This window comes from Phoxinus phoxinus, assembly GCF_949152265.1.
Source record: "Phoxinus phoxinus genome assembly, chromosome: 22".
In the NCBI taxonomy this organism is placed as follows: domain Eukaryota; kingdom Metazoa; phylum Chordata; class Actinopteri; order Cypriniformes; family Leuciscidae; genus Phoxinus; species Phoxinus phoxinus.
The window spans coordinates 27,536,401-27,551,400 of record NC_136897.1 but is presented as its reverse complement, the minus strand read 5'-3'; the positions used below and the strand labels follow the sequence as shown (position 1 = coordinate 27,551,400).

The window sequence follows — 15,000 nt, the reverse complement described above, 5'->3', positions numbered from 1 at the left end:
ATATAAAATAAAATAAAGCAAAAATGACAATGAGGCAAAATAAGTGCAGTTCACATCCAGGAAACCAGAGCAGGTTTGATTCAGAGAAGAGTCAGTAAATGTAGATCTGTGATCGTGGTCTCTAGCGCCACCCTGTGGATGAGCTCATACACACATGCACTGAATCATTCTGCTGAAACACACTCTAAACCTGGATGTGACTGACAAACACACTTCTAAACAGGTTCAGCATGAGCCCTGTTAAATACAGTAATGATCTAGATTCTGGTGCCGTGACCCGGACCACATGCAAGTCACCTGTCAGCAGGACGTCACCCGCCGTCAGCGCGCTGGTGGAGCGAGAGTGTCTGTGGGATGCTGGGAAGGATCAGGAAGCAGGTGACACACATTTCAGAAACAAAAAGGTGACCACATCACCTGAAAACAAGCACTTTATTCTTTTAGTTCACGAACACGCTTGGCTGGAAAATATTAAAGGGGTCATCGGATGTAAAATTCACTTTTATATGGTGTTTTCATTTAAATGTGTCTTTGCAGTGTGTGGACACAACACCATACAATGAAAAAAATCCATTCACTCTTTTTTTAATCCTGAAAAGGTCTAAACACACTCAATAATCAAGCCGTTTGGATTTTATGAGCAATATGGTGTCATATTGGATGTGAGCAGTTGCTCATGTTTTTTTACACAACCATTGAGGAATTTGAACCAAAGTATGTTATAAACTTTACATGAGGACCCTAAAGAATCATACCAAGTTGTGGAAAATGGGCATCCGATGATGACCCCTTTAAGTTTGTTTGGTCATATCGTCCAGGCCTAGTTTAAGGGGAACTGAACGGCAACAGAGAACCATCACTCAAGCAGAGTCACTAGCGGGACTCTTACCCAGCGAACTGAACCCTCGAGCCGGGCTGGTGTCTCGACTGCTCTCCCGACTGGTGTCACGACTACAGCCCTGACTCATGCTGGGCCTCGGGATACGACTGCCCCGCACTAACACACACACACACACACACACACACACACACACACACACACACACACACACACGCACAGCAGGAGTCAGCAGCACAGGACAGAGGAAAGACATGCAGGTTGAATGAGACCGTGAGGAGGAAACGACACATATTAACAGATCAGACTGTGAAGTGCAACTTAAAACATATTAAAAGTCAACTTCTCCATTCCGGAAAATCATCATAAAAATGTTATATTAAAATGCAACTTTCCCTTTAAGAATATTATAAAAAATATGACCTAAAATACATAACAAATATATAAATAATAAAATATTACTATTACTATTTAAAATTCAACTTTCCCTTTCAAGAATATAATACAAATATGACATAAAATACATAACAAATATATAAATCATAAAATATGAAAATATTGTAATTTAAATTTAACTTCCCCTTTGAAGAAAATCATAAAATATGACATAAAATACATAACAAATATAAAAATATTAAAATATTAAAATATTGTCATTTAAATTTAACTTCTCCTTTCAAGAAAATCATATAAATATGACATACAGTACATAAAAAGTTAATAAAATATTATTAAAATTCAACTTCCCCTTCCAAGAAAATCATAAAAAAATTACAAAATATATAATAACATACAAATAATAATAATATGAATATAATATGATAGTGATAGTAGTAGTAAACCTGTAATCTGTCAAATGATTTAGAAATGAACAAATAAAAAACATCTAAACATAATGAACAATAGAGAAAAGAACATACAAATAACAAAACAAAACAAAACAAAGGTTTTTTTCTTATTGCTCAAATCACAAACAATTAAATTTTTCCATATCCATCTTTGCAGGCCAAAAAAAACAAAAAAACACAGATAACACAGATGTATATATCACTGTCCATCCCCATGATGCAACATAAACACAAACTAACAGAAGAAGAGCTGCAGTTGTGTGTGTTCAGACTCAAATACACTGTAGTGTATACAGTGTTAGCGATTTCTTTTTACTTATATTCGATGCCCCATATACTAGCGTTATAAGCTAATCTGTTTTTAAAGATAAAACTCTTTACATTCGATTATCATGAAAACACATCCCAGAGAACGATCGACTCGGTAACCCTGTGTTAATTACCCCTAGGTTCATTTTTCACCGGAATTGTCCTTTAACTTACTGCACACGTAACGGTATTTTTAGTGCATACTGAGTGTCAGGATCCCACAATTTACCCATTCATTCCAGCCTGTATCCACTTTTATGTCCTTAAACGCTCGTTTTTTGGGGTCGACAGCTTATAAAAACGTATTTCTGTGTTTCTTAGCTTGTTTGCTGTACACCTCGTCACACAGCAGCTTTTAGGCATTTTTCTGTCTTTAGTTAGAAGCAAGAAATGACACGGAGGCAGCCTCTCGCAATGCAAAGTCAATGGAGACGGTTGAATTGTTCCCCCCCGGTGTAGGCGTGGCCTAAATACGCTCTGTCTCTATAAAGCCTCGTACACACTACAAGCGACAAAGCGACACCAGAGAATGTCTAATAAGGGGAGAAGGTTCACTCTCGCTACACTTCCGGCTTCTGACTGGTTGCAGTTCCACTCTGATTCCATATGAGGGCGCTCACAGGACGAGTGCAGAATGAATGGAGGTCTATGGAGCTATACCCCTCAAAATCCACTTTTCTCAAGATATAATTTTTTGTCTAGTAATTTGAATGTTGTATTCGAAAGGAGATGCAAAGAAATTGCACATTGCTGGGTGTTAGATTTTTTAGAGTCACTTATTTGCTTTAAAAAGTCTTTCAAAATGTCAATGACGTCATACACATCGTGCGACCAGAGATACTGCTTTACGGCAATCATTCAGTCACTGTGGTGCTTTCGCTCTCTGCACTTTCTTTTCTCTCGAGGCATCGCCAGCACAGCTGACACAGGTAAACACACGTGCTAGAAGAGTTTCTGCTAGAATACATTCTGTTCCCGCTTCGGATGCCATGATGCCATCAAGCGGTATCTCTGGTCGTAACCAGTCCTTCACTGACCAATCAGCGTTCATTAGCAGAATGCTAGCGTGTTATGGGCAACAACAACTCAACCTGTAAGAAATCGAAAGGACATAAGTACTCGTTCATTCTATTTTCGACCTATAACCCATGTTGAACTTGCCAAACCTACAATCAAATCTGAGATTTCTCAACGGCAATCGGCTGAAAGGGACAAATTTAGCCGTCTAGCCCCATAGACTCCCATTCATTTTGCACTCGGGGGTGATCGCCCCCAGTGGAACTCTGGTGGAACTACAACCAAAATTCGGTACAATAGGACTTAATAGGGAGTGAACAGGCTCTCCGTAGACGGGCTCTGGCGACACGTTACCATTGATTTAAATGGGAAGCGGGCGTTTTCCGGCGACGCGCGCGATCGCGGCCGTTGGCGACCTGATGGGGCGTGTCTGGCGACGCGATAAAGTTGAGATCTGTTTAACTTTATGCAAATGAAGAGCAACTTTCGGGAGCGACAACCAATAGGAGTGAAGTCAGTGGAGCGCGCGTGATCATCCGTCACTCCCTGACAGAGGCCAGCTGAACATACAGTGGTGTTCACAGTGCTGACTCAGAGCTTGATTGGTTTCGTGAACACATATAGACCGGTATTTGCCCGTTTGCTGCAGTTAAATAGCCGCGATGGCAAAAAGCACTCACAGTTTCTCGTTCATCTTTAATATTATGCATGTTATACTGATTCCATTTATATTTAGAATTTTCCTTCCAAAATGTTTGTTTGTAGTGGCAAGAAAACGGATTTGTTGTCTACAACATGGAGAAACATCCGTGAATGTCACTCACAAACATTACTAGGCAACCAGTAGCGGGAACGCCCACTAGCGACCTCACCGCCAGCCACTGGCGACCTGCAGCGGCAAAGTCGCTTGTAGTGTGAACGTACCTTTAAAGCATGTGCAGAATGAATAACTGTAAATGCTTTACCGTCTCGCCCGCGGCTGGGACTCGTCTCGCGACTGCAGCCTTGACTCCGCGGGATCTTGCAGCGTTTGACCGACGGCGTTCCGGTGGCTCGCGGGATTCTCCCGTAGGAATGACCCAGGAGCTTCCCAGGTGAACTAGAGCGACTGCCCGCTATAACACACATACATGTAACTTCAACAATGTTCGGTGGCTTGATTTAATTATCAATACTGTGAATATATATAAAAAAAGCTGATAGGACGACACATGCATTGAACACAAAATACAGAGGCTGTTTGAGGCAGAGACGGTCCACTCGTACATACATAAATAAGAGAAAACATAAGGCAGGGTTCCCACACCTCGGTTAAAGGGACACTGTGTAGTTTTATTTTATTAACTAAAATCAATGTCTTTATTCATAAATATGTCCTCAATGGTGTACAATTATCTCTCCCAATGATACGACTTATCCTCGTACGCGAAGAATTTCTTATCTTTATTTACATGGGACAGGTAAGTCCACAGAGGCTTCCATGTCGTTCTGCCATCTTGAAAAATTATAATAGCAGAGAGGGACAAAAAGCACTAGCCTATCTCAACGCGTTTCCACAACGCGTGTTCGTCCAGAGCCAGCGTAACGTCACTGACACAAAGTGGACGAGGAGAGAGGCGTAATGCGTGTCACTGCCCCGGTAAATTTGAAAGGTTGTTCATAATTCAGGATCATAGTTATGCCGAGCCACAGGAGAAATGCCAACATTTTATTTAAAAGGAAACGTGACCGGCGAATTCAAAAACCGAGGGAAAATATCGGGATAGCTTTACCCAGGTGGAAAGAGTTAATGAAGGAGAAAGACTTTGAAAGGGACGCTGAAGTCGCCAGCTTTCTTCTCGACGGGTAAGTCAATGTTACCGTCTAAATTACAAGCTTTTTTTTTCATTGCTTGGTTGTGTAATTCATTATATAGGCCGCATAACAGTAGAACATGTAACGTATAGTTAAACTTGACGAAGGGCTATTGTTGTCATCGCTTCTTGGCACATAACGGCTACCGTAGTTGCAACACGCGTTTAAAAAAGCGTGGAGTTAGAGAGCACTATTCGTTTGAATGCAAAATACAATTTCACCGCTAGATGGGAGAAATTCCTACACAGTGTCCCTTTAACTTCAAATTCAAGGACCTTAAAAATTTTAATAGTTTTCGTTTACAATAACAACACTGGCTTGAAATAACATACCGTGGGCGTTATCAAAATGGACGCCGAGTGAACTGACTCGCCTTAAAGGGATTTTCAAATACAGTACGACAGTGAAATAATGGCCGGTGGCTGAACACTAGATCAACGGCAGCTGTACAGTGAACAACAGTGAGCGCCTGTCGCAGTGGATCATGCTTTCATGACGGGACACATGCAGGCGGGAATCCGTGTTTTACTCCATACCGTGAGTTTTACCCCCCACTGGATTAGCAGATCTGGATCCTTGATGCGGGACAGTGAAGAGAGTCAATGAAACTACATTACCCATGATTCAATGCACCGGACGTGGCACACAATGAGGAAGCACACAAAGAGAATATGGAGTTCATATCTCTTCATTAAGAGGGACGTTAAGCAAAAACACATGAAAGCCACATTATACCGGAATATAATGTATATTACACTGCAGCCAATGAAATTAATGCATATCTATTGATCATGGCTTATAATTTATTTAAAGAGAAAGATCCCTTTAATGTCTCTATGATATTTCTATACTTTCTCTGTGGAGTTTAATTTATGGATAAGAATAATTAATGATTTACTTTGTTGGCCAGAGCAGGATGATGTAACTGCAAACTCACGTTGTGATTGGGAGACAGCTTTGGCTCGGCTCCTCCCCCGGCTGTCAGTCACAGAAGCTCCGCCCCCAGAAGCCTTCTCTGAACTCTGCCGTCTCGTTCGCACACGACCTGACAGAGAAAAATACAGAAGAGTAAAACGATGGATGAGCAAACTTCACAATTTATTATATTATTTTATATATATATGTATATAATTAAATTTTATATATATATATATAAATATATATATACATATAAATATAAATAATTGAATTACATATATATATATATATATATATATATCATTTGTTTATATTAAACTTCATTATCATTTAACTGTGCAAACTGATGCATACATACACAAAACACCATTACAAAACCTAAACACACAACTCCTTATACTCAACCATAGATATATACACTAGATGTCGCCTTGGCTACGGCAGTTCATTGGAACGAATGCGTCAATAGAGCCGCCATCTTGGAACAGGGGAGCCCCTCCTCTTTAATGCATCAGCGTCAATGTAGGCAAAGGTCTCACGGAAATAAAATCACCATAAATCGTCATGAATGCGATTTTCTACTTTTTTTGGTTCGTTCCAACGGTCAGACTTGTATTTATCATTGAGTCCAGAGAGAAGATTTTTATTTTTTTTATTTTTTTACATTCTTCCTAGTTCATTATTTCGTTCGTGTGAACAGCCATACGCAGAACAGCGTCCGGCATCATCCATGAATTCGAAGTACAGGCGGAGATAGCAGCATTACCTAGCTACTTCCTATGACAAGACGCCTGTTCCAAGATGGCGGCGGTTTTGACGCATTCTTAGAACCCCAAGGCGACATTTAGTGTATATATCTATGATACTCAAAAAGCCCAAACTGAACACAGATGCTGTGAAGACTCATGCTGACTGACATAAACATGACCAAACTGCTTATCCAAACAGGTATATGCACATAAACACTGGATAATGTTGTATCTAAAAGTTTTATGTGATTTTATGTCACTTATTTCTCAAATGTTGACAATTCACCTCACCGTCTAGTAGCCACACTAGTCAATGACCTAAAACCATCTGAGAGTGTCATCTGTGTACGTCTCAAACAGACAACATATCAACACAGAGCAGGACAATGAGACACAAACCTGTGCACACGTACACACACACATCTTACATCTTACCCTCTACATTACCAGCGGCATCTTTGAGCAAATAAGAGCAGAAGCACAACAGCGTCAGCGTGTGTTAGACAGCGGCTCGGAAATGGGTTCGGGATCATGCAGGAAGGGCCTTATTCTCTTTCAAAAATCAATCTTGAATAATAGATTATACTGCCTGAAGTTATTATCCTAATACATACATATATCTATATCAATCACATAAATAACGATTAAATAATGAAATAAAAGTAACAGTCCTTGAACACAAAAAACAAAATAAAATATTGTATGTTTAATATAGTTTGTCTGGAAATTTGTCTGCTGTTCATGCATAAAATTAAATTACAATAATAAATGTACACTTTTGGACAATTCAACATTATATGAAAAAAAAGGCTAAAATGTCTAACACTAGGCATTAAGCTTATTATGTCTAGTGACTTTATAGGTAAACTGAATCAAAATGTTTCATTTGATCATTTGTAAACTCATTATTGATGACAAATATTGATATTTGAGGTAGAAATTTTAAATAAAATGTTTTTTTTTATTATTTACATTTAATGTCCTTTCATTACATATATATATATATATATATATATATATATATATATATATATATATAAGTCAACATTTGAAGTGGATCAAAACCTTTCATCAAAGTTATACATGAATTTTGAACAATACCCGTTCTTATCTTAGGACAACTTTGATTAACTTTTTTGATCCACTTAAAATGTTGACTACTGTATATGTGTGTATATATATATATATATATATATATATGTGTTTCTTTTTTTATATACTATTTTCATCATTTTATTGTATTTAATTCATAATTACAAGACATTAAAAACACCCAAAAAACAGTGTTTTAAATCCTCATCTCTGTAAACGAGTGTGAACGTTTTCTGTGAACGTGTAAGAGTTGTGTTTTACCCAACGAGGCGTAGGACCCGGGCGGCAGTGCCGTGGCAGAGCTGAAGGGGGCAGCAGCGGGTACAGTGGGCATTCGGGATTTGGCACCGGCTGCAGCGTTAACATCGACATCACTGCGAGAACGCTGGAGTGAGCCGGACGTGCGAGAACTCACGACTTTAGCTGAGAGAGAACGAGAGAAAATTACTGTGTGTATGAACAAAAATACATAAATTTAAACGTTTGAAAGAAGTCTCTTCTGCTCACCAAAGCTGCATTTATTTACCGTATTTTCCGGACTATAAGTCACACTTTTTTCCATAGTTTGACTGGTCCTGCGACTTATAGTCAGGTGCGACTTATATATCAAAATCAATTCATACTGACTGAGATGAAGCAAAATAAAACATTACCGTCTACAGCCGCGAGAGGGCGCTCTAGTTAGCGGAGTTGTTCAGAAGTGACACTGAGGAAGAACTCAATGGATTCAGTGTTGTGTGATGAGATCGGGAGCTTGGTGAACTTGCTGACCGGTAACTTGTTGGACTCGCTGGATAATGTTAATTTAGCCTATTCAGCCTCACAGGTATATGTTCTTTATGCTATTGTGTCGCTGAATAACTGTTAATGTGTTACGCTAACACACCGGACACCTTCAGCCTGTTGTTCTGTGTGCTGTTGTGGAGCTGAATAACCTTTCCAGATTAAATGTCTGTTCTTGGTCTTGGATTTTGTGAAATAAATTTCTAAATAAATGCGACTTATAGTCCAGTGCGACTTATATATGTTTTTTTCCTCTTCATGACGCAGTTTTTGACTGATGCGACTTATAGTACGGAAAATACGGTAATCAAAAATACTGTAAAAACAGTGAAATATTATTACAATTTAAAATAGCTGTTTTCTATGTGAATATATAGTCAAATGTAATTTATTCCTGTGATCAAAGCTGAATTTTCAGCATTTCATTTGAAAATCTCAATTACTAAAAAATTCTGACTAATAGTGTATTCAGCATGAACAATGAAAAAAGTATTTAATAAGAAACGATCAGCACAAATATACATCTACACTGCTGTTATACTCAATTTTCTTTGCAAGAAAAAAAGAGGTATATTCTTACTTCTGCTCAAGTTGCTCCCGACCGGCGTTTTAGCAGAAAGAGGCCGACTACGAAAGACAAAACACAACGTGAACACACTAAAGAGTGTTTTACAGTCGCTAGGACACATTTCTCAATACTTAGGTCACTTTTTCTTCACTCTTAACACAGTGAGCACAACAGAAGTGTGTGTGGGCTAAACTGTGGATCATTTATCATTGCTTTGGCACAAAATGCATCAAATGACTACATCTTTCAAATTACATTAATTCTTTTCTCACTTCGACACAACAACCGCCACAACTGTGTATCTACAGGCCAATCTGCACACGCTTACACACTGATCTCAGAACTGTTCAACTTAAAGGGATAGTTCACTTTAAAATTTAAATTATGTCATCATATACTCACCCTCAAGTTTTTGAATTTCTTTCTTCTGCTGAACACAAAGGAAGATATTTTGAAGAATGTCGGTAACCAAACAGTTAACTGGTCCCATTGACTTCCATAGTATTTTTTTTCCTACTATGGAAGTCAACGGTACCAGTTAACTTGAGGGTGAGTATATATGATGACAGAATTTTCATTTTAAAGTGAACTATCCCTTTAAGTTCAAAACAATAACATAATACAAAACTGTATACGACAGCATTTTGCTACATTTCTACAGTAATATTGTAATGAAATATAATTCGAATCTAAAAATTCAATAAAAACAATTGGACCAACCACAGCTGATTCCTATATACAGGTTTCTTGTATTCAAACAATACCGGATGCGCGCGCATCCTAGAGGCAAGACCGCTATATGTTATGCCGAGTTCTGTAAAAGAACATTGTAATTAACGTAGATTTCGCATCGTTTGTAAATTCTTGTTGACTCAATAATAAACTGCAATTTCAGAGTTGGATCTGTTTGCTTGTGTTTCTTTTGCATATTAATATAACATTATGTAAAACGTTAGTTAGTTGACTAGTATGAAATTGTCCAACTAAGTTTGCGAATCATAAAAACCTGACATACTCTATTTATTTAGGTTAGTTTACAGCACAACAGCTCCGCGTCATCTCTGCTTCTGCTATAGCCGTAAAGACTGTTGCTTTCTGCCTCTTAGATGCGCGCGCATCTATGTGATGACGTTGCACAGAAACCCGTGTATTGTATCTGTATCGGTGGATGGTGTGTAGACACATGTTTGTACTTTGGAATTACTCAGTGCAAAATATTGCAGTGAACTGTAAACAGTAGAGAGGTAAAAGAAAAAAAAGCATTTACAGAGGAAACATTGTATAATGCTCCTGTTGTTAGTGTTTTTAGCTCATTGTTTTGTGGGTGATAAAGTGTGTGTGTCGGCTGTCCACCTTTGCTAGTGTTCTGGAAGAGTGTGTTGATCTGAGACATGTGTGAAGTGATCTGGTAGTTTTAGTGCATTTTGAATGTGAAATGAACTGCTGTGCCGAGCTGAACGTTGGTTAGGAGAACTGTGTGAAGAGTTTTGAAAAAGTGACCTGAGTATTCTCACTTCACTCACTTCAGACTCTCCTGCGAGCTGGAGGACGAGCGGTCAGACTGAGGCAGAGACATGACGCTGTCCGAGCTCTTCAGGTGAGACTGGAGCGCTTTCTGATAGGTCAGTTCCAGCGCCTGAAACAGATGCTCCGCCTCCTTACTGAAGTGGGCGTGGAAACCCCAGTAACATCTGGAATAAAACAGGGTTCGTACAGATTGTGTGAATACCATTCAATTCCAAGACTTTTCATTCAAGCACCACTTTTTTTTTCTTTTTTTCTTTTTTTTTCAAGGACTACAATCAAACAATATCTCTCTTTATTATCTTTAAAATTCGGAAAAAGGTAAATAGATAAATAAAAATAAACTAATAAAACAAAATTGTACAAATAAAGCGCAGCAGATGCAATAACTGCGGTAACTTTAACTATTGAAAGGATACTATGACAGAGATATCGCTTTCCTTATTCAAACTGTTTTCTCTCCCATTAATATATGATTGACTTGAAGAATAAAAGCTGTATCATATTCTTGGATATTTATATGAGCAATATCATGCTCATAGCCATGCAAAATGCCTCTATATCTACAGGAGAAACTGGAAAAATGATAGAATATGGTGCAAAAGTTCATTTATTTCAGTAATTCAACTTAAAAGGTGAAACTAATATATTATATAGACTCATTACATGCAAAGTGAGATATTTCAAGCCTTTATTTGTTATAATTTTGATGATTATGGCTTACAGCCTTATGAATTTGGGGTTTTTATAAGCCATAATCATCAAAATTATAACAAATAAAGGCTTGAAATATCTCACTTAGCATGTAATGAGTCTATATAATATATTAGTTTCACCTTTTAAGTTGAATTACTGAAATAAATGAACTTTTGCACTATATTCTAATTTTTCCAGTTTCACCTGTACATCAGACACTAATTTTGTGTGAAAATCAATAAATTTCACATTTATTGTCTTTCAATAATTCAAGCACTTTTCCGCTGTTTTCAAGGGTTTTCCAGGACTTCAATTTCAAAAAGTGTTTTAAGCACCCCTGATAAAATGATCAAAACATTCACTCAGATTACAGCGAGCACACTAAATAATAATAATCTCTGCAATAAGAGCCATTGGAAACTGAGAGAGAAGTTTGGATGCACAGCATATCAATGACCATATTGATATCAGAGAATATTTACATTTATATTATTAGTGCCAGTAGTGTCTGATATTAAAAGTAGATTATATTAGAGCTTATTTCATTCGTATCGCACATATGAAGAATCGCTCACTTTCTAGCAACTGATCTGGCCTCAGAGTCGGCATCGTGAACTCCTTTCTTAACGGTTTCCATCAGAACAGCGATGTTCCTGAAGAGTAGAGAAGATAAAAATGACTTTTAGTGTGATAACAACAGTGAGTCCATTCAAGCGAGCAGCCAGATCTCCACCACAGCAGAACATGAGCTCAAATCAATGAATCGGCCGTCCCTGCAGACCTCCTGAAACACGAGTCTGCATCCATTAACCCAGAAGTGCTGGCGAAGCCCATCAGAACATATGCAGGATTATCAAGGACGTCACTGTGATTCTGATGAGCTCATGAGGGCTTTATAAGATGATCCTCTCCTGAGAATCCACATAGTCATTGTGTCGCCATCAGGTTTCATAAATGGGGCAGAACAAGTGATCTGCTCAAAGTCAAGAGTCGATTTGAAACTGTAGTTTGCCATTTAATATAAATAAACCACAACTAAAACAAAAAGGAGCTTTTCAGTAGGTTACTTAGTTTTGTGAACTGGATCAAATGATTCATTGAACAACAATCGACTCAAAAGAACCAGTTCTGTTTACAGTAATGAACTAGTTCAACCAAATGATTCAGTGATAAAAAGCTGTTGCTCAATTAATCAGATTTTAAAAGACATGCATTTATACTAAATGTATACAACTGATTAATTATGTAACTGAGAAACAGCATTTTATGAAATATCTATTTGTGTCACTTCATATGAGTCATTATCAATGGAGTGACATAAAATGCTACACAGTGAGTTATGACTCAGTGAATCACTGAATCATTTGAACAGAATACTTTGACTGTATTTGATTCACTCAGTTGGTTGTACGATAACAAACAAAAAAGTAGCAAAATGTACTATGTCCAATTTGTGAATGAATTGTTCTTTTGAGTCATATTTCTTAAATGAATCAATAGATCCGGTTCGTAAAATTCAATGGTTATTATTATAATTTAAATTAATAACGCTTCAGTTGCCATTAATTGTAATTTCAAGGAGAAAAGCAACCAACTACATTATTCAAAACATCTCCGTTTGTGTTTCACGAAAGAAAGAGTCATACGTGTTTGGAACAACATGAGAGAGAGTAAATGATGAACGATCTCTGTAACTTCTCACCTCTCTAGAGAGTGTGTCTGCCATTCCTGAAGCAGGAGATCTAAAAACTCATAACAGCGTCTGCAAGTCAAAGAACAGATTCAGATCAGAGAGAATGTGTGTGTGTGTGTGTGTGTGTGAGAGTGTGTGCATGTGAGAGTGTGCGTGTGTGTGTTTGTGCGTGTGAGTGTGTGTGCGTGTGTGAGTTTGTGCGTGTGTGTGTGTGTGTATGCGAGTGTGTGGGTGGGCGTGAGTGTGTGTGCATGTGAGAGTGTGTGTGTGAGTGTGTGTGCATGTGAGAGTGTGCGTGTGTGTGTTTGTGCGTGTGAGTGAGTGTGTGTGTGTGAGTGTGTTTGTAAGTGCGTGTGTGAGTTTGTGCGTGTGTGTGTGTGTGTATGCGAGTGTGTGGGTGGGCGTGTGTGTGTGAGTGTGTGTGCATGTGAGAGTGTGTGTGTGAGTGTGTGTGCATGTGAGAGTGTGCGTGTGTGTGTTTGTGCGTGTGAGTGTGTGTGTGTGTGTGTGAGTGTGGGTGTGTGTGTGACTTGTCACAGGGTGATGTGATGCGACTGGTGCAGCAGTTCTGAGAGCAGCTGCATGCAAGTCTCTTTTTGCTATTTGCTAACCACTTGTTCTCAGTCTGCTGCCGCTGGCTAGCCTTATGGTGAACAGGGAAGCAACCTATAAGTCTCCCCTGCCAGTATATAGCCTCTCCATTGCCAAGACTCCCACCAGGCCTCCTCGTGGCCACACATGGTAACTGGATGCTTTGCGGCTCCAGGCTAACTTTGGTGGGGGATCTCGGAGTTGCAGTGGTCCCCAGAGGTCTTTATGGCCAGCCACTGCCCTGCTGCCTTGCAGGTTACTCTACTGAGATAAAGGCTACGGGAGCACACCCTGAGAGATAAAGCATGTGATGGAGGCACACATTAGGCGGTCTACTGACAGTCTGAAGTTCCAGCAGCCTCCTGCAACCATATTGTGGATCTGGTCGTCTTGGATTACCCTTGCCACCGGGATATCCCACACTATGGTGAAGATAGTGTTATTGGGGTCTGCGCACCCCCTATGGCACTTTAAAAACTTTCCTTTTGCGCAGGTCTCCACCTCTGACCATGGTGTGCAATACTCTGATCTCATATTCGGTTGAAGTCTGACGGCGATGGGGTATCTGGTGACGGGAGCAGGGAAGAATGGCCTGGAAGCTTCTAGCTAGAACCCTACACGGCAGCGGCACGGGGTATATGGTCGCTAGCAGCCTGGATTGAGTGGATGCTGCTTTCGGCAGCCCCCCTGTGCGACTGAGCAGCCCTATTTAGGGGCCACACTGCTCACCCTATTTGGGAAGGGCCTAGAAAAGGTGGCCTAAAAAATTGCCCACTCTACAACCTCCTGGGTAGGTTACCGCGCCTACCGGGAATTCTATCTTGCGGTCGAAATAAGAAAATGATTTATTTTAAATTGGCAACATGGAATGTCAGGACTCTCCGGGATAATGAAAGTAACAGACCTCATAGGAGGACAGCACTGATTTCTGAGGAACTGAAGCGCTATAATGTGGACATCGCTGCTCTTAGTGAGACAAGGCTCCTGGGTGAAGGCTCGCTGAAAGAAGAGGGAGGAGGATATACCTTCTTCTGGAGAGGCTATCCCCCTGGTAGCAAGCATCAGCACGGTGTGGGAATGGCAATCAAGAACAGTCTCCTACCCAGGCTCACTGAAACTCCTACTGGAGTAAGTGAGAGGTTGATGACCCTCCGAATCCCCCTAGCAAAGGCACGTTATGCTACTCTGCTAAGTGCATACGCGCCCACTTTACCATCAGATGACAGTGTGAAGGATGGATTCTATCAGTTACTAGATGACACCCTTCAACGTATCCCTAGGAATGATAAGGTATTCCTTCTGGGAGATTTCAATGCTAGGGTGGGAAGAAATAACGATTTATGGAGTGGAGTAATGGGAAGACACGGTGTTGGGCAGGTGAACGCAAGTGGTCTGAGGCTACTAACACTCTGCGCAGAGCATGACCTCACTATTACAAACACATTGTTTCAGCAGAAAACCAAATATAAAACATCTTGGATGCATCCACGATCTAAACATTGGCACCTGATTGACTATGT

General features: G+C 39.6%; 1 protein-coding gene across 1 annotated transcript in view; it reads right to left on the bottom strand.

Moving 5' to 3' along the window:
- Positions 1-15,000, bottom strand: part of LOC306990667 (CLIP-associating protein 1-B) — a 76,004-nt gene that overhangs the window by 25,478 nt on the left and 35,526 nt on the right. Inside the window, 9 exon segments of the mRNA XM_079597829.1 lie at positions 298-357; positions 890-997; positions 3,978-4,127; positions 5,804-5,911; positions 7,887-8,048; positions 8,989-9,035; positions 10,500-10,667; positions 11,772-11,849; positions 12,899-12,958. Of these exon segments, the coding sequence (XP_079453955.1) occupies positions 298-357; positions 890-997; positions 3,978-4,127; positions 5,804-5,911; positions 7,887-8,048; positions 8,989-9,035; positions 10,500-10,667; positions 11,772-11,849; positions 12,899-12,958 (941 nt within the window).